Raw genomic sequence first — 20,087 nt, 5'->3', positions numbered from 1 at the left:
TGTCTATTATTTGGTTTGGTTTGAATTGCATTGTATGTTTAGGACAATATCTCACAGACTGTACATTTGTACACATTACTGTACAGGCTGTACATTTAACATGATATCAGGTATTAGGTAATACAAAGAGTAAAATAATGATGAAAAAGCAAAAACGGTTACGGAGAACATAATAAAACAAAGAAAAAGTGATTCTTTTTGTGTATATTAATGGTGGTATCTGGCAACCCACCTGCTGTGTGTTCAAATTTGAGACGTGACTCGTTGGCCCCGCCCCTCACGCCGAAAAAGAAAAACGCATTTCCCCTCGACCAATCAGCAGGCGAGTTCCTCGCATGTGTGTATTGTTTAAACTGGCCAAAGCAAACGAGCAGTGCAAGCACACAAACTTCCACACGGAGACATGGCGGCCGCAGTGTCCGTTAGCTCAGCTGCCAGAGACGAGAAATCCTTCACTGGTGCCAATTTTGCCCCGAATCCACTCTATACAGGTTACGACCAAGCAGGCGAACCTGAAAACTGGGAGTATGAAACGGGCAAACAAGTTGAATCGGACGCCGTCGATGAGGGCTCACCGGCGGCGGGTAGCGACTGTTCGCGACGGCTCGATGATGAACTGATGGCCCTCAGTCCAGAAGAGATTGCCAGCCGTTTGGAAAGAACGAGAAGAGAGTTTTATAATCGGCGAAAAATAATAATAAAGAACCTCCCAGCCGACATCAGCAATCAGGTTTGTACATCAAACAATAGTTTTATGTAACTTGGTGGACTTTAGGACTGGCGTCCCAAGCTTGATCAATTTACCGTTTCGGTTATCGCTGACTCAGTAGTTAATGGACTAGATTTTTTTTACAGTGTTTTGGTGTCTGCTGTGTCAATGTGCACAGTGCGGATGGTCAGTGTTTCAGAGAGATGCTTTGACCACACCGAACCTCGTGTCATCGCAGCCATTAAAGAGCCACGGTAACGGGATGGAGTCCAATGGGAGTTGTTTAACATTAACTATTGAAATGTTGCTTGACTGTTCATTTGATTTAAGGCAAGCTGAATGCCCGGATGGTTATACACAGGCACAGCTTGTGTAGATTAATTTTATATGTTGGCTGCTTCATTTCAATATTTCTATCACATCTCTCAAAATCTGACGCTTAAATCTGAAAATATTGGCCATTTCCATGAAGTTTCTTGTCACGAATGTTACTTTACAAACTGTTGTTTATCAGTGTCTGGCAAGCAGTTTTGACGCTTGAAACAAATGACTATTGTTTTTTGTCTTTATTTTATTAATAAGCTGAAATGGTGACTAGTACCTTTCATTTTCACTAGTGCTTATTTTTTAGATACAACTAAGTTAATGTTACTCAGTTCAGGAGCAGTTTTGGGTAAGTTACTCTAAAAAACTGATTACTGTACTAATTGCACTCTAAAAATTATTGGATTATTTATTATTTACTTTCTAAATCCCATATCAGCCAGTTGAACAATACAAGGATAGACATGAAACTGCTTTTAATTCTTTCAAATAAACAATATAAAATTGCATCAATTATTCTTGAACTGACCAAAGTGTGTTAAGGGAGACGGTTACCCTAAATTTTGATGTTAAATCCACTATTGTTTCATATAGAATTGTTCTGTTGCCTTAACAGTATTTAGCTTTAGATCAGAAGTCACTAAACTACAGGAAAATAAAGCTTAGTCCCTAGATTGGTAATTAATTACAGGCATACTGGATGAGACAAGGTTCTATGTGGTTAAAGCTTCTCTCTGAAACTCTGATCATCCGCCTTCACATTGACACAGCAGATTCAATTGCCGACACAAGTTCATACGGGTCAGTTGGTTCTTGTTCTTTGTGCATGTGATTCTCTTAGGAAAATGCTTGATTCATGGGGAAAACAGGTGTGTGTGTGTGTGTGTGCGCGCCTCTGGTATTGTCCAGATAGGAATGGGAGCAGCGAGGACGACAAAGGACAGAAGGCGCTGAAACAAAACGTTTTGCTTTCACTGAAACTAAAAGAAAGTGCTGGTTCATAGTATGGTAACATGTAGGAAGCCTGAAAGTAAAAGTAGAAAGCATTGTGAAAAGTTGTTTATAAATCCCTCAATCACAACCACTGAAAGCCAATTATTTATGACCCTTCAAAATGAGTCGTGGGAATAGAGATGAGAGCTGAGCTATTCGATTAGTTCTGAATCTATTCAAAATGAAGGATCCTGTGATTGTTCGATAAATTAAAGTCTTCCACTGTGGTGACAATGTGTTTTTTTGTGTTTGTTTTTTTTCTGTTGTCTTTCTTTAGGAGGTGCATGAGCTGTTAAGCAACTATGATTTGAAGTACTGCTTTGTGGACAAGTACAAAGGGACAGGTGTGTATGACTCATATTATCATGTGAATGGACATTTGTCTTTTTTTTTTTTTTTTATGTAGATATTGGCAGTATTTTACATCATTCTTAGTTAAGTCTTTATTTAGCATCAGCTGTTCAGGATTCTAGCCGTTTTAAAGGTAGCACTGCTATTTTGTGAACCCTAAATATGAAAACTTAACATACCCTTTGCAGATTGTTTTAGTTTTAGGCATCCTATTTATTTTCTTTGTTTCTTAAAAATGTGGGGGTTTTGTCAATTTTTTTTTTTTTTAAGCAAATATGCTTTAAATTTATGATAAATGACAGTAAAGAGATTTGTTAAAGTTTCGTTTTTTATTTTATTTTTTTAAAGTGAAGAATCCTAAAAAGAAAATGTATCGCAGTTTTCACAAAATACGAAGCAGCACAACTGATTTAAACATTAATAATAAATGATTCATGAGCATCAAATCAGCATATTAGAATAATTTCTGAAGGATCATGTGACACTGAATGATATGTAATGAATTTATTTTTGACTTTTAAATATTAATTTATTCCTGTGCTATATTTTTATATATATATATACACACACACACACACAGTTTCTCTTTTTTTTTTTTTTTTCTTACTACTTTCTAATCTCACATTTTTGAATGTCTAAATTATTATTACTTATTAATTTCTTATGATTGCCGTTACTCATTTTCCCCGTTTTTCCTATTCAAGCCTTTGTGACGCTACTGAACGGTGAGCAGGCCCAGTTTGCGATAAAGGAATTTCACCAGTATGTTCTCCGTGACCGTGAGATCTCTGTGCAGCTGCAGCCGACGGACGCTCTGCTATGCATCGCCAACCTTCCCAGGGCTTTCACCCAGCAACAGTTTGAGGAGCTCGTTCGCCCCTTTGGAAACATAGAGCGCTGCTTCCTGGTGCACAGTTCTGCCACGGGCCACTCGAAGGCCTATGGCTTTGTGGAGTACATGAAGAAGGACTCAGCAGCCAGGGCGAAGTCAGAGCTGCTGGGGAAGCAGCTTGGGTCACGTATGCTGTACGTGCATTGGACAGAGGTTGGATCGCTCACGTATCCCATGCTGCACTCTCGCTGCCTCTGTGTGGACCGACTACCTCAAAACATCCTCACCGCTCAGGATCTCTGCAGTGTGTTGACTGACACGCACGCTCCTATATTCTGCCAGGTTGGTACGAGCACTTTTGACCCTTACTTCAAGTGTGGAAGTAAGAGTTTGTTCACACAGAGTGTGTTTTTGGGTTCCATTGCGCTCTTTTCCACTGTTTTCTATGCTAACGTGTGCTAGATGCGCTTTTCTCCACAGAAATTGATTTCGAGGCATATTATGATAGTTTTGAATTATTATTAGAGATGCACCGATACTTAGGAAGCTAAGGTGGGACATATTGAATGGCTCCTCCCCCTTTTCAAATATCGGCAATAGCGTTTAGTTTAACTCACAGACTGCAAGTCGTACTTGACAGCACCATGGACGCGAATTTGAGCGCTGATGATGCGTTGGATTCAATAGTAGAGGTGTGAATAAATTCTAGATATTTCATTCTTAACCAACGTACAGTTGGAAAATGGCCGGACGCTTTAGATTCTAGAGAGCATTTGATTGGACAGAAGATGTGATGAGAAGCTGAAGTCCGCGGTGATGTCATAAAAATCTGTGATCCATTTTAGCGGAAGTGAGAGACTGTAAGTTTTGAATTCTTATATCTCCTAAATGTGAATATTGTCATTGTTTTGGAACACACAAGCTTAATATGTTCACACTTTCTGATGTTAACACTTTCTCTCTACTACTCTATTCTGTTCTATAACAAAAAACAAAAAAAAACAACAACAAAAAAAAAATTGCGTTGAATTATACTGAGAAGGGTCATAGCACTTGCATTTTGTTGTCCTACTGCTAGTTTAACTGCTTCTATTGTTCTCATTTGTAAGTCGCTTTGGATAAAAGCGTCTGCTAAATGAATAAATGTAAAATGTAAATGTAAATATTCATAACCTTAAGGCTAACATTCACACTAAAAATAATAAAAGCTAAAAATCTAAAATTTTGTTTTCAGGGGGCCTTTAAACTGTACAAAGAACCCTCTCATTTGGTACATTACTATAATATTTGAGGTTAAAATTAACAACAGAAGCAAAACTATTTTATTCAACTTTATTTTCAGGTATGATAATTACTCAAATAAAAACTGAAATGTTTGTATACATTTGTATGAACATTGGATAACTTTCCTGATGTTAATGCAAAGATAAGTGACCTAGTTCACAAGCTGTTTTGAGGCCTTTCTGCCACAGAAACACAGATTGATTAAATGAGACATGATGCGTTTTGGAAAGTTGTACTGTATATTTAAACTCCATTTGATGTTCATGCATGTTTTTTTAATGCAATAACTCGTATTAAAGTGGTAGAACGGACTCGCGCTACTGGGATATTGCGTCACAACTAAGATTTATTGTTTGTATTTCTTGATAAAATGGACAATTTAAAAACGAAGACTGTTTCTTATCAGAAGTAACAAAGCTCATTGCGATTATTGGATGGGATGTGCGTTACAAATGTTTGGTTTAGGGGAAAAACCACAGGCCTAGCAACTCCTGCTTTAACGCCAATTAAAAAACAAACAAAAAAACTGTTAATGTGTTGTCACATGAACTTCAATGGCTTCATTTTCTTCACACACAGTATGAGATGCATTCTGACACTTTTTTTTTTTTGGCCCCTTTTGATTTACAGGATATAATTGGCCAAGACCATCTGCTGTTTTTAAACTATCACCTGATGATCGATAGTGAAAATAATTGCTTTTATCTGCCAATACATATTATTGCCCGTATATTGGTGCACTCCTAATTATTATTAAAGATAGCATAATGTGCAATAAGAAATGTATAATAAGTAAGTAGGGTCAATTTTGTTTGCCGTTTATATGTACTCGCTAAAGCGGCAGATGGCAAGATATTGTAATCAACATGCCATTTAATTATTTCTCCAGTGCTGGAGTTTTAATTTGAAGTCATGGTCGTCATGTTTCCATATGCTCCGTAGCTGTTATTTACCTGGTGGAACATTGTATGCTTTGTGCAGTATTATGGTAATAAATCTGAAGCCTGTGATATACAGCTAATGAAAAACTAGCAGAAAGATTAAGCTAATGTGGCTGATCGGACTGAAGGTAGGAACTGTCTTCAGCCTTTTGTGAATCGAAATGGAGCAGAGCACTGTAAAAAAAAAAAAAAAAAAAAAAAAGCAAATGTTGAGGAGAGGTGCACTAAGTGCACTGCATGGCAGATGACAAAACTGGCAAAAATAAGAAAATTAAGATGTTCTACAAATCAGGTTAAAGCGAAACTGCACAATTTGATTTGCCATCACTTGTCCACTAGCTAGAAATCCCTTGTTTTTAGGGGTGTAACGGTACACAAAAATCACGGTTCGGTACGTACCTCGGTTTTAAAGTCACGGTTCGGTTTATTTTCGGTACAGTAAGGGAAAGAAATGCAAACATTAAACTGCAGGTTGTTTATTACTATAAACTTTTTTTTAACAAGTTGTTTACACTTTTTTTTTTAAACACTTTTTAATAAAATATAATAAAATAGATATAAAATAAAAAAAGAATAAGAAATAAAATACTGCTGCAAAGTTCTCCACTAAATAAAATACTCTCAGTCTCAAACCAATATCACATAATAAAATATAATGAAAAATATAAATAAATAACTATGATTACAGTGCAGGAACAGAAAATAGCCCTATATTAAAATAATATTAAACAAATATATTAATGTATTATTTTTCAATAATCAATCAACAATCAATTTACGATTTTTTTTTTCCACTTTTTTAATAATTATCAAAATAAAATATAGTACAAAGCTATTATTACCAGAGCATGTGATCAGAGCAGGTCATTTTACCATTGTTGCCAGCATGACTATACCAGCTCAGCAAACAGAAATCTAAGTTACTACTGAGAAATTTCACCTTATTTGAGCGGACTTTGCTTTTCCAGTGCGTGATCGGTACATGATTGGAGTGTTTGGGCCGTTAACGACAGAGCAGAACGCGCAGCGCAAACACGGACTCGAACATTGAGCAGAGAGCGCAGCGGGCCGACACACACACATATATCTATGCACACACACGCGCGCGCGCACTCCACGGAACGGAGAGTGCGGCGGCGCACACGAAGCGGAAAAGCTTTTTTTCGCCCTGCAGTCTATTTCATTATTACAGTGACGACGGGTAAAACACGGGTAAAACCAGAGAATGTCTAATAGGAAAAAACATTAGAATCAGCTGCAGGGCGGGATTTGCGCTGAACGCGGAGACTTCCGCCACTTAATATGTTCGTGTGGAAACACGAAAATGTACCTATGTTCCGCACACAAAATATTGCATTCAGTCATTCGGTACACACGTGCACCGAACCGAAAGCCCTGTACCGAAACGGTTCGGTACGAATACACGTACCGTTACACCCCTACTTGTTTTTGATGTAACAAATTGTTTTCCCCTACTTTTTACAGTCAAACTTCTAAATTTCCACTTGTTCTGGTCCTCTTACTGCAAAATGTTTATTTAAGTGTTTTTATTCCAGCTTCTCTACTGACATTATCCTATGGATGAGTGGCATTTATCCATTCCAGCTCATAAACATCGTAATAAGTCTTAAAGTTGCTGTGTCTTTAGTCGAAAATCTTTATCATTAGCACAAATTTAATAGAATAAAGATACAAATAAAAATGTTTTTGGGTAGGTCTAACACTAGTATTCAGAAATACTATAGAAAGTGAATAAAGTAATCAAATGTAAAATAACACTGAATAGTATTTTAGTCCTGCCAAAATTAAATAGGCCTACATAGGCTATTAATCCTAATTCCTTACAATTAAAGATATCTTTATCTTTTTGACGACAAAATTAATGACAGACACACATGACTGTTACTTTAAGAACTAGTGCAGTGATCCATTACTGTTTAGTATACTGTGTCACATGCGTTTTATGCTTAAGACATAACCGACTGTCTACGAGGTTACTCACCAAGACCTGAGTTTTGACATAATTTTACATGTTTTTTTCCTTGTTAAAGCTGTTAAAATCGCTTGAATGTTTAAACTGGTAAGACTAAAAAGATGTGAAATGTTAGTTACGATGCAGTGCTGGCCCGATTGTGCAAGTGACAATTCCGTCATGTCCCGACTCCAAAAATGCGAGTGTGTGTGTGTAGTATCGCCGCCTGCTGCGCGCTTGACGCTTGGCTTGTACAGAGAGAAGACGCAGCACCGCTGAACACTCACGCTGTTTGTGAAATTGCGTCTCGGAGAAAGTTTTAAAATTAATGATTTGATTTTATAAGCTGTGTGGATTAATCTACATGCTAAAGTGAATCAATGTTTGTGGGAATTTCCCGCATTGTAAGTGGGAGACGTGGAAATGATTAAAATGATTCACAATACCTGCAATCCCGCGCTGAAATTTGAGCCCTGAATATGAGAATCGATTTTGAATCGACCACATTGAAAAATTCTGTGATATCCTTATGGCTGTGGTGTGGACTCTGTTCTCATAGAATTAGAATGATTATTAAACGTGTGTTTATAATTATTGAACATCTTTGTGTAAACAAAGCTGTAGTCAAATGAGCTGACTTTATGATGCTTAAATGGAGTTTTTGTCCTTTATGGTTCTTGACCCCTGTCCCTTTTCACTTTTGTCTTTATGGAAAGGAACAGCCTGAGCTTTCTGCTAAACGTTTGTGATTGACAAATTTTTCAAAGTTTTGTTTTCTGCTTTTGGTTTTTATGCATAGGCTATTTTCAGATTTCCTGAATTTCCCTTTTATTCTTCCACTGTGTTCAGCTCTGTCACCTTTGACCTGTTTTCCATGAGGCCATGCTGAGTGCTCCATGGCAGAGTGCATTGGTTTCTGTGGTGACAGTCACATGACCGGCCCAGGTGCTGTCAGTCAGCAGGTCATTCTGGAACAAGAGCGAGCTGCTGCCTTTTTCATATTTTAAATGTGTGTACCACGTACGCCGCAGGCTGCAAGGCATTGTTGGCATCGTTTGTCATGTTCCCCATTGCTTTGGAATTAGCAGAGGCTTTTGGAAGTTAATTCTCATTAAATCCAGTTGTGCCCCCAGTTAAATTTCCCAGGTTTTAGGCAAGTATTGGATTGGCCTCCCTCATGTGGATGAGGCTCCACTCATGCGTAAAATGGCCAAATAATGTCTAATGAATTTTTCCAGTAATATATAATCAAGGCCTTCGCGCCTCATTGTCTTTGCTTGAACACAGTTCCACTCATACAAGAGGCAACCATTCCTGACGGAGTCATTAAGATTATTGTAGCTCCCAAGTCTCTCTGCTCTAAGTATGCATGTGTTTTCCATAGATTAGCATAGTGTACTGGGCTTTGAAATGCATTGTAATCACTCTGCCCAAACCGAAGTACTGTGCTTGTCCTGGTGTTCTGTCTCCCCTTTCTCTCCACTGTTTTATCCTGTTGACTTGTGGAGGTACAACTGTTCTTACTGGTTGGACATGTTAGAAGTCATCATGCATGTCGTTCCACATGATTATTTCTGAGTAGAATCAAATGTCCCGATGTTGTAATCTTTGGACTAGTGTTGTCAAAAGTACAGACTTTGGTACCAAGTCGGTACTGAAATTTTAAAAAGTGACGACACCAGCATTTCCCTCTAGTATTTTGAGCGCTGTTGAACAGATTCTTAAATACCTCTGGTTGGCCATTGTGTTCACGGGCTCAACGCATGTCTGTGATTGGCTACAACGATCAACGCTTCAAAAACATGTTTTCACCGAGCGCTTGAACAGATACACATGGGAGGGGTTGAAAGCAGGTGTCTATCAGTGGATACATTAGGGATCCGCTGATAGACGCCTGCTTTCAAACGCTCCCTTGCTTTTGGAATTGAAAATGTGTTTTATATATTTATTTCTTGCAAAGTTGCAACCAACTATCTGTGATTAATGCCAACATCAACTATCAGCAACAACTCCAGCCAACTCCAACAACAACAGCCATATCAGCAGCTTAACACAGTTTTCTTTGACGTTTAAAGGAATGTTTCACTCAAAATTGGAAATGATTTACTCACCCTTGTGTCGAACCAAATCTTTATGACTGACTTTTTTTTTTTTTTTTTTTTTGAAGAATGTTGGTAACCAAAAGGTTTTGGTTACGATCGACTTTCAATGTATGGACAATAAAAAACAACGCATCTAAATATTTGTAATGTTCTGCAGAAGAAAGTGTGTAAATTAAGGTTTAGTTTACCCCAAAATGTAAAATCTTCAAGTCAGTTGTTATACTGGGGCGGCCTCATATCAAAAAAAATAATAATAATAATAAAATTGATTTCTTTTCTCCCATAGCTTGCTCAAGGTCAGGATTGTAGTTTTCGACGGTTTGCAGTGCTGGAGTTCTCCACACCTGAGATGGCTGAGGACGTGCAGCGGCTGACTGATGGAAGATCTCTGGGTGGGACTCGTATACGCGTGTCTTTCTGCGCCCCTGGACCACCTGGAAGGAGCATGTTAGCTGCCCTCATTGCCGCCCAGACCATGGTACCACACACACACACACACACACACACACACACACACACACACACACACACACACACACACACACACACACACACACACACACACACCACTTCTTGGTGAAAATAAAATCATTCACAAAAGAAACTGTTCTGCATTGTGCAATAGAATGATAGTTTCACTTTACGGTTTTGTTAAAAACTAAGCGTTAATTTAGTGAAAGGTGGAATGTTTTGCATTCAGTTCCCTCTTTAAAAAACAAACAAACAATTTAATTTAGTTGTGGTTCATATAAAACATGATTGAATCATGTTGTCATGTTGAATCCTTGTATCAGTATGGATTAAGTGCTAGGGATTGTGGTTTTACATGCTCATGTAAATGTCGTCCTGTACGTCTGCAGGCCTTGAACCGAGGGAAAGGTCTCCTCCCTGAACCTAATGCCATACAGATTCTTACTGGCCTCAATAACCCTGCCACGCTGAAGATGATGATGGCGTCTCTCAACCCGGGACATAAACAAGGTGCTTATTCTCATTGATTTCCTTGTGTATGCTCGTTTGTATTCTCATCCAGACGATGGATTTGATTGTCACTCTTCTCTCAATATGCAGGCCTTCTGGGAGCTGCGCCCGCCGTCCCTCTCCTGGCCAACCCTGCCCTCTCTGCTGCCCTCATGCAGATGCTGCTCCAGAACCAAGTCCAACAGGTACTGTCAATCCTTCCCTCATCACCTGCCACTGTCCCAGCAGCATGTGTTATAGCCCTCTCACTCTCTTCTTCTCCCCTCTCAGCAAGCTCTTTTAGGGAATCCTCTTCTTTGGGCACATATTCTGCACAATAAAGAGTGCAGTCTCCTTCCTTGTGTGAGTGGTTGCTCTGTGTGGGTGTGAGGTGGTTGTGTGCTTTTTAATAGTCAAACTATTCTTCTACCGCAGATTAATAGTTTGAGTCCAAGCGAATAGTTGGTAAAACCCCATTAGCTACATCTATCAGCCAGAATTTATCAAACATTTTTGCCTTTGTGTGCTGTTTACATCCTCTAATTTTGTAACTGACAAGTGTCTGTTTCTGAAGAATTTTACTGTATAAAAATGTCAAACTAATACAGTTCTTGTCTTTCCACAGGCTGGATTGCTGAGTGAAAATCCTCTGGCTGCTCTTCCTCTCCAACAAGGCATTAACATGCTGGGAGAGATGTCTCAAGGTATCACACTTTTGTAATGGTCTGTTTGTGCTCTTATTTACTGGGGCAGGATTCCCTTAGAGTTTTGGAAAACCATGGAAATATCAAAGGTGCTGCACTTTTAGAATCATCCAAGTTTGTCTCTCCATTTTTGAGAGAGCTTAACTTGGTAGCAGTCATTTTACTTGGCTTCAGTGCAAAAAAAAGATTAAAAAAATAACTGTGACCAATAGCAAATCACTACTCTAGAGCGGTGACATGCCTCTTTCAGGGGTACTTAAACCTATAAAATAAGGTGTGGTGTTTTTTGTTTTACTTTGTCTCCATATTTGCTTTTGCCCAATTCCTGAAGTAAAAAATCAGCATATGTGGAACTGACCCTGTTTTGACCTCATAAAGATGCACTTTTTTTTGTGATTGACACACTGAAACCACATATGGAGGTAGTCAAAAAATATAGTTGTAGTGGGAAACACTAATCCTTCCTGATGCATTCTGGACTGCTGTGATGTGACCGCTCAGCTAATATTTGATCGTCCTCGACTCAAGTGGTCACAGAACTCATTTGAAACGCATGGTAATGGGTCTTGAATGGGCCGCTAGTGATGCGATCACAGAAAACACTTAGTCTAGTGTTAGTTCACTGAAAAACCTCAATTTTATGAAGCGACTTAAGTATTTGACATCCAAAGATGATTGTAAGTCTTGCGGGTTTGGAACAAAATGGGTAGAAACCGGGCTGATTTGTTTAGATGACACATTTTATATTGCTCTTTTTGAGTGCTCGACGTTTCGTCTTATTTGTGACGTTTGAGTGCCAAGTAATCTTGTCAATAATTCCCAAACCTGGTATTTGTATTTGACATACAGATGAAAGTCTACCACAGCAGTCTGATTTTTCAAATTCATTGTCCAATAATCCTAATCAACTTGGAAAACTAATGGAAAATCATTGGCCAAGACAGGGTTTCCGCGGATCCTTAAAAAGTCTTAAAGACTTAAATTAGATTTTTTTTTTTTTAAATTTAAGGCCATAAAGTCTTATTTTTACTTATGAAAGGTCTTAAATTTTCGATGGCAATTTGACTTAGACATATCTATATGTTTTCCAAATTAAAACTAAACTAATAGCGTACTTTTTTTTTTTATTCTTTGTGGATTTGCTTGTTCACGTGACATTTCGCGTCAGCATGCGTCTGTCTCCTGCACGCGAAACAGGAGGAGAGAGGGAGAAGCGAGTTGGTAAATGTCAGTTCATTCTTTGTGCATAGTGTTGTGCGATGTGTATTGTCTATTATGATATTGTAATCTTTGTTTTAACAATGCATGAGGCACTGTGAGCTGACATCGCTTTTGTCTCTCGTGCTCACTGTGTGATGTGTACGGTTATAGGTATGTCCCCAAATGAGTTTTTGTCTTATATTTATCACATTATGTTGTTATCATAGGCCTACAATATCACCTCAGCAAGAGTGCTGTTTTCCGTGCACAATTGCAAATGTGATATTTATTTTATATAACAGTTAAATTAACAATGAATGAACATTGTGAGTTACGTTTTATAAACAATATTGTCAATATTGTTTGTTTTCCCTTTATTTCACCGAGAATTTCAAAATGAAGCCATAGCAGAGTCTCAATGCAACACAGCGACGGTTTTTTGACTGAAATCCGCGTTTTGACCGAATCAATTTAATGATTCAATGAACAATCACTTGCTGCTTTCCAGAATGAATCAGCCGTTTGATCAAATCGGTTGAATGACTCGCTCAACTCACTTATTAACCCTTTCACACGTAAGTTTAAAATATTCTGGCTGACCCCCCAGCGTGAGTTTTTCAAGGCAACCGTTATTTAGAACGTGTCACTTTATGGTTTCCATGGTGACGTGTCATTGCTTGTCACGTGACACACCGCAGCAACAACAGAGCTGAATGAATGATGATCTGCTTTTGTCATTTTTCCTTTTTTATTCAAAATATTCACAAATTTGTTATATTTAATGAAATATCTGATATTCTGATTGTCAAATATATGCAAGTGGAAGTGTTTTGTTGTTTAAACACCTTTATAACATTCGCGTTAGTTGAGCTGTATGCGCGATGGGCGCCGCCATCTTAGTTTGTGCCGCAGACGCAGTTCAGAGAATGGGATCTGTTGGATTTACAACGCGTGAATTCATCCACTTCTCCCGAAATACATAAAAGGCTCAGCGCCAGCCAACGCGATTTTTTTTTTATAAGTATTTACGTTTAAACAGCATGTAGCCTTCAGTGCTTATGTATAATTGACTTATGATTACCGTCATAAATAGTAAGTCATTGAATTTAATTTAATATTTTTTTTCAAATAGTTAAATAAAATAGAAAAAGTTTCAACAGATTTTGCTGTGGTACCGAAATTGGTACCGAGAACCGTAAAATTTTAGTGGTATCGGTACCGACTACTGGAATTTTGGTATCGTGACATCCTTAGTACCAGTACAAAATACAATCAGTAAAATATCATCTAATTATTATCAACAAAACTTTGAAAATATCGAGATATATTTTGTCAATATTGCACACCCCTAATTCACGGTATTAATTTGGATTTCTTCGTGTCTTAAAAAGCCTTTAAATTTGAATTTAAAAAGTGTGCAGAAACCCTGCAAGGAGTCTAGATACCATGTAGGGTTTAATGTGCTTCTTTAAATTTAATTTTCATTCAGGCACTATTGCTCCAACACTGGGCTTACAGAATGAGCCTCTTGGCCCCATCAAACAACCATCCCTGAGTCGACCTCTTGGGAGAGAGACCGAGACCCCAGCAACCCCGATTGGCTTTCCCCCACCATCCTCTCCTGCACTGCAGGGATTGAGCATGTCCCTCCTGGCTGGGATGTTAGGAGCAGATGGGCCGACTCTACCAGGGGTGAGATGGGTTACTAATGGCTAATGACTAATCACATGATCTCCCAGAGGAGAGCTTTGAAATTGCTTCAATTTGCTGTTGCTTCAGCATGAGCAGTCGTTAGTGTTCAGTGTGATGCTAAAGAGTATCTACAACAGGTTTGTATATTCAGATCTTTTCTTTTCTTGGAGGTGTCTATATTGGGTGAGCCTCCCAAAGAAGTTGGTGTGTCCCAGAACCCCTTTCTCAGTGCTCCTAGCATATTCCCATCTTCAGGTCAGTTTACCTGTGGCGTTTCGTGCACCTTCATTTTTTTTCTCTTTTTTATCTTGTTGCATTTCTTGAAAAATTACGTTTATTTAGGTGCCAGCAACAGAGCTCACCCCTACAGGAAGAAAACTGCGATTGGAAGTGCGTCTAACCAACGCACAAACCACAGCATCCACTCAAACTATAGCCTGCGCTTCCAAGAGTCTTGCACACCAGAGTTTCCTCGTCTGCACCAGGTTGGCTTATGTGTTAAGAGGAACTTCACTGAATGTGTGACTGCCTCACTATCCCTTTCTAATTGGATGTTGTCACTGTTTGTACCCCATCCGTAGGACCCTTTGTCACACTTGTATGAACAGCAGGAGGTTCTGGAAAATGCAGCTATTCCTGGCTACGGTTTGCAGGTAAAGCCCCTCCTCCTTGCATTGACACTAGCAGAAGGATTCTGTTCCAAGATTGGACTTGTGTGAAATCGTAATTGTCTCTGTGTCTCTCAAGCTCTCCAGGCACGCAGGCTTCGGTGATGCAGGGTCTCCTTTCAGCTATCCACCCAGCCCCCCACAGTCTTATTTCAGCTTTGGTGGCCATACCGGCATCCCCTCCACCCAGCTCAATAAGGTACTCAAAACAGGCCGCTTTGTCAAACCAGGATATTGTTTTTTCCTGCCACGACAAATATGGCACCTCATGGAACCTGTAGTCGGGTGGGTTTTTTTTTTTTACAATTCTGACCAATACAAGTTAATTATACTTAATTAACTTCATGTTATGGCTTATAATTGGTAAATGGCACGTTTTAAAATTCCATACTATTTTTGTCTGAGAAAAAACATGCTGAAGAGAATATTTTTTTGAAATTCTACAAGGCATTACAGCATTGTGTACTGGATGAACGGCCCGTAACTAATAAAGGATCTACACTTACCCCAACCAGTTCATCTCATAGTCCTTCAGAAATCATTCAAATATGCTGATTTGGTGCTCAAGAAACATTTATCAACACAACTATTTTCAACACGTCTACTTAATTTTGTGAAACCACTACTTTCCCAGGATTCTTTGAAAAGTTTAAAAGTGAAATGGAAATCGTTTGCAACTTTCTTTACTGTCACTTTTAATTAGTTTAATGTGTCCTTGCTGAATAAGTGTTAACTTATTTAAAAAAAAAAAAGAGCCCCAAACATTTAAACCGTAGTCTATGCCATTGTGATCTGCCTTTAGAATGAAATGTGCAATACATTTAAATAACTTTGTTAGTCAATTCAGCCGTGATATTATTAAAAATCCTTTCGTTTCGGCGGTCAGAGTGGCCGTGCAACTCATCAAAAAGAGCGACGCTTGTTTGATCAGAGTTGGCGGCAAGCCCAAGAATCACTTATCTGGATCCATTTTCAAAAGCTCTTCAATCCATTTTCAGAACTTCTATGAAGCATGACATCCTTCTCATCACATAATTCCATAATCCCATCTTTATTACAATTTGTATTTGCATAGATGGCCAGAACATATGTAAGTTGGCCCAGAAAGTTGAATAAGTGTTTGTTTCTTCAGGCTGTTGGAATGCCTCCAGTGACTCATTCCAGCCTTTTTCCTGCTGCACCTGGTGCTGGTATGAAGGTAGGCCATCTTCAGCCCTGATGTCTAGCATCTATATTTGCTCCTTGTCAATTATCGAATAAGTGTGCCAGGAACCTTTCAACAGGTGTTCTTTTTGATTTTTCTGTCCGTGTGTAGACTCCCATTGGCGGGCAGAAGCGTCTGTTCTCCCGTCTCATCCCGTCTCCGGAGCCCAGTCCAGAGGGTGGATATGTAGGTCAGCACTCTCAGGGTCTTGGGGGACACTATGCTGACTCCTACCTGAAACGCAAACGCATCTTTTGACCAGCACTTGATGGCTTCCTCTAAACCACCAGCTTTTAAAGGGATTGCTACTTTAATACCATCTTTAAGTGTGTGTGTGTGTGAGAGCGTGAAAGAGCGGTGGACCGTCATTGAGTTCACTTGGGGAAAGAAAACAAACAGGAACCATTGGAGGACCCTGAAGCTCCGATGATCGGTCATGGATGATTGCCGAAGTTTGTGTGTGTATATAATTTCAATGTGTATGTAAATAGTTTTTTTTTTTTTTTTTTTAATTTGCCTTTTTTAATTTTGTTTTAATTTTATTTTTGTAAACCCAAAGATGCAACAAGCACCACAACGAAAGGAAAGGGTTCCTGTCTTGCTCATCTGAATAGTCCTATTTTGTAGCCTTTTTTTATTTTTATTTGATTTATTTTGAACAATTTTAAGCAGGACGATAGCCTTTTTCTGCTATGCCTCTTGTTAGTTGTGTATATAGTTGTTCAGTTGTCTAAAAAGGCTTCTCCACTACAAACACTTCCTCTCACACACAAGTGCCAAGCCTTACATGCTTTGAATATCATGTATCTGTGCAACGGATATGGTAGCTGTCTGTTCTCTTCAGTGAGTCACCTGTTTGTGTCTTTATGGGGAGCTCTGGGTTAGTGTTAGTCTCGAAATAGTTTTCCCCCACCACGCACCGTATTTGTGTTGCACTACTTTCCATCCTTTCATCCCATTTTACAGAGTCAAGGTTTTCTGAGCTGATTGTTCAGCGTTGCACTTGGAGGAGATGGATCATGTATATTCATCCTCCAGAATCTGTCCTTTTCCTCACCCGTAATGCTCGTTCACGCTCATTCTTGTTTTTCTGCCTGCTTTCACACCTCTCTTTGACCTCGTTCAACCTGCACAGTTTTGCTGTTGCAAAGCTTTAGCATCTCAGCCGTCACGTTATGAAGCCCCAGCTGGTTGGAGATGGAACATGGGCTGCCGTTCTCCCCTGTCCAGGCTCGGAGTACTGCTGAAGCACAGTATGCCTGCTGTTGCTTCTGTATTTCCACACACACACACACTTTTACTCTCCTCGTGTCCTCCGTTAGGTGCCTCTCCACTGCAGACCAGCAGAGGGAGCCAGTTAGCTTTTCAGTTGGCACTGCTCCAATTTATTTTTTATTTTTTAATTTTTTAAAACGAGCCGACAGTGTGAAGCAGGCCGGACCTGTGCCCTAGCGTAACATTTACTTTTACCATTGTAACTGTGACCATCTTTTCCCCCTCTGTGGGTTTAACTGCTGTGACCCGGAAGGGAAGAAGCTTCTGCAGACTGGAATGTGATTGACGTATGATTGAGTCTGTGTGTGTGACTTATTAATCTGGTTGACATTTTGATTTGTGATAACGCATTACCTCTGACTTGTACTGCGGCTTACGATGGAACACGGAGTTACTCATGTGCCTAAAAACGGCAGTGTTTACTGTAATCTCTCCAGACTGTGAGCCTCAACTACATTTGACTGTTTATTTGCGGTGTACATGCTTTAGTTTGATTATATTTCTTCTCTGGAGTCTTGAGCTCGTGTTCTTATATTTCTTCTAGTCTGTAATGGTATCAAAATTGCTGCTCTGTATTTTGTATCCATCTGAGTGAAGTTGCACAGTGCAGTATCTTGTAATGATTTTTCATGTGCGATTCATGGTAAGAGCTGCTGCTGAGTGAAATGAACTAAAACTTTCTGATGTTAAATGACCTCTTCATCCCCAATTACTCTTTCCTTTTGTACAGCTCTTCTGCTCTGTTTTTGTGACATTTGAACAAGTAAATGTTATTTAAGTTCACCTTCATGAAGTTTGTGTGGTCAATCAATTATGCACATCAACTACACTAAACCGACTACATCAGGGTTGTCCAAACTCGGTCCTGCAGAATTTAGCTCCGAGATGCCCTAAAACATCTTCCTGGAAGTTTAGTATGCCTTGATTTGCTGAATCATGTGTTTTAATTGGGGTTGGAGCTCCACTGTACAATTAAAAGCTCAACTTAATATTAAAAATCAGATTCTTGTTAGATTTTTAGCAATAAATGTTAAGCAGGTCAGGTTTTTGAACCACTAATCAAGTTCTGGAAAATTCCTGTTAAAAGTTTGGAACTGACACAACTGGATGCATTGCGCATTTGATGTCAATTGTCACAACTTATCCTTAAGTTCAGTGACTTTCGAACACAATAAGTCTAAAGACCAATGAAGGAAATCTGGCCTATCTTCCTGTTTTCGTAACTCTAACAAGTTTGTACAGATAAAAAAACAAGACATATCCAACCTTTTAGACTACGGATCAAACTACATTTACAAAATTTCAAAGTGAATCTAAGCATACTGGAACAAACACACTTCTGTAAAGTGCACACTTGGAAATTCTAAAAAAAAACAAAGATTTAATTTTAAATCTGAAACGCACCCAAATGACTTTCAACAACAACTCTACATCAGAGAAATGTTTCCATCACATATCCCTATATATACTGACGGATCAAAATATGAGGACCATATATCATCTGCATTTTTGATCAACCTTAAAAAAAGAAACATCCATCCCTAAACAACTACATGTTTACAGCAGCAACAAATGCTACCAATTTGGCATTGGACTACATAAAGATTGTGCAACAGAGAAATTTTCTTATAATTACAGACTTTGAATCTGTAATTCTAAGAAAATTTCTCTGTAAAAGTTGAGCTGTCATGTCTGTAAGCAATGTCAGCCCGTAAAAATGATCACCCAGCACTTTAATGATTATTTATAAACTACTTGAACTAGAGGGGCGTCAATTTAATATCTGGGTTTGCTGGGTACCTGGACTCTGTGGAATCAAAGGAAATGAAGCAGTCTCTGCTGCAAAAGAGGCATTATCAGCAGACCTCAAAAAGTACCTCCTATGGATCTAAAACCAATAATTAATTTCTATATTAAACACAATGGGATTTTTATGCTATGAATAAACTTCATGAAATCAGCCCCAATGTTGGAATAAGTTTCTATCAATTCCAGGATGAGACACAAGTTTTTAATACTAGGAGAAGATCCACCAAAATGACCAGAAACCTTTTTTTTATTCAGTTAACTCTTTTGAATAAGTTTTTAACAAAGTTAACCAAAATAGAGTTTTTAGTAAAAAATTAATTGTAAACATTGTTTTACCATAAATTTTCCTTGACATGAAAATAGCTGCAGAAGCTGGTATGGCGTTAAAAACAAATCAAACAAGCATCAATGATTTTCAACCAGCTTTGTTTAGTTAAAGTGCTGGTAGTGGCACAATTTAAATATTTATAAAGTGATATATTTGTGTTTTTTCCAGTCAAAAATGTCCGGCCTACAAAAAATACCGGTATCTTATAAATCTCTTGTTATGCAGTATTATCACCAAATATATTGGATTAAATATTTTTGTAAATTTTCAATTAGGACAGGCTTTCTTTTTCACAGAGATTAACTTTATCCTCAGATAAATGAGGCCTCCAAAAAGAAATACAAAACCTGTCCTAATTGAAAGACAACAAGTTGACAAAAAGATTTAATCTAATATTTGATGATAATATAGCAAGATTTACAAGCATTTTTTTTTAAATTGGAAGCATTTTTTACCACCAAAGGCGTTACAGGGTTTTCATCACAGCGTAAGGGTTAAAAACTACAGATCGAACCTCTGCATTTTTTGTATTCCTGCCCATTGACAAGTGGATCAACAGATTTCGGAGAGGAATGCAACAGCATTTTTCTTTTAGTCATGTAGCACAGATTTATTTTTGCATTGCCAAGTCTTATGGTATTAAAAGTCATTCTTGCTAGCAAATTCCACTTTTAATGTGACCTCACATTGATTCTTAAGTGAAAATCAGGGCTTAAAGAATATCATGGCTTTCCCACAG

At 38.5% G+C, this 20,087-nt stretch overlaps 1 protein-coding gene across 1 annotated transcript; it reads left to right on the top strand.

Moving 5' to 3' along the window:
* The first annotated feature begins 343 nt into the window (after positions 1–343).
* raver1 (ribonucleoprotein, PTB-binding 1) lies at positions 344–17,999 on the top strand. Its single transcript, XM_079875222.1, has 14 exons — positions 344–730; positions 2,304–2,370; positions 3,082–3,551; positions 9,795–9,986; positions 10,369–10,489; positions 10,580–10,674; positions 11,094–11,172; positions 13,862–14,064; positions 14,235–14,319; positions 14,407–14,549; positions 14,646–14,717; positions 14,812–14,931; positions 15,865–15,930; positions 16,048–17,999. Exons 1-14 carry the CDS (start codon positions 404–406, stop codon positions 16,192–16,194), a joined length of 2,187 nt encoding a protein of 728 aa, XP_079731348.1. The 5' UTR covers positions 344–403; the 3' UTR covers positions 16,195–17,999.
* Positions 18,000–20,087: the final 2,088 nt, after the last annotated feature.

This window comes from Squalius cephalus, assembly GCF_949319135.1.
Source record: "Squalius cephalus genome assembly, chromosome: 1".
Classification (NCBI taxonomy): domain Eukaryota; kingdom Metazoa; phylum Chordata; class Actinopteri; order Cypriniformes; family Leuciscidae; genus Squalius; species Squalius cephalus.
Note: the sequence above shows the minus strand (reverse complement) of the source record. Positions and strands in the feature narration are given on the sequence as shown.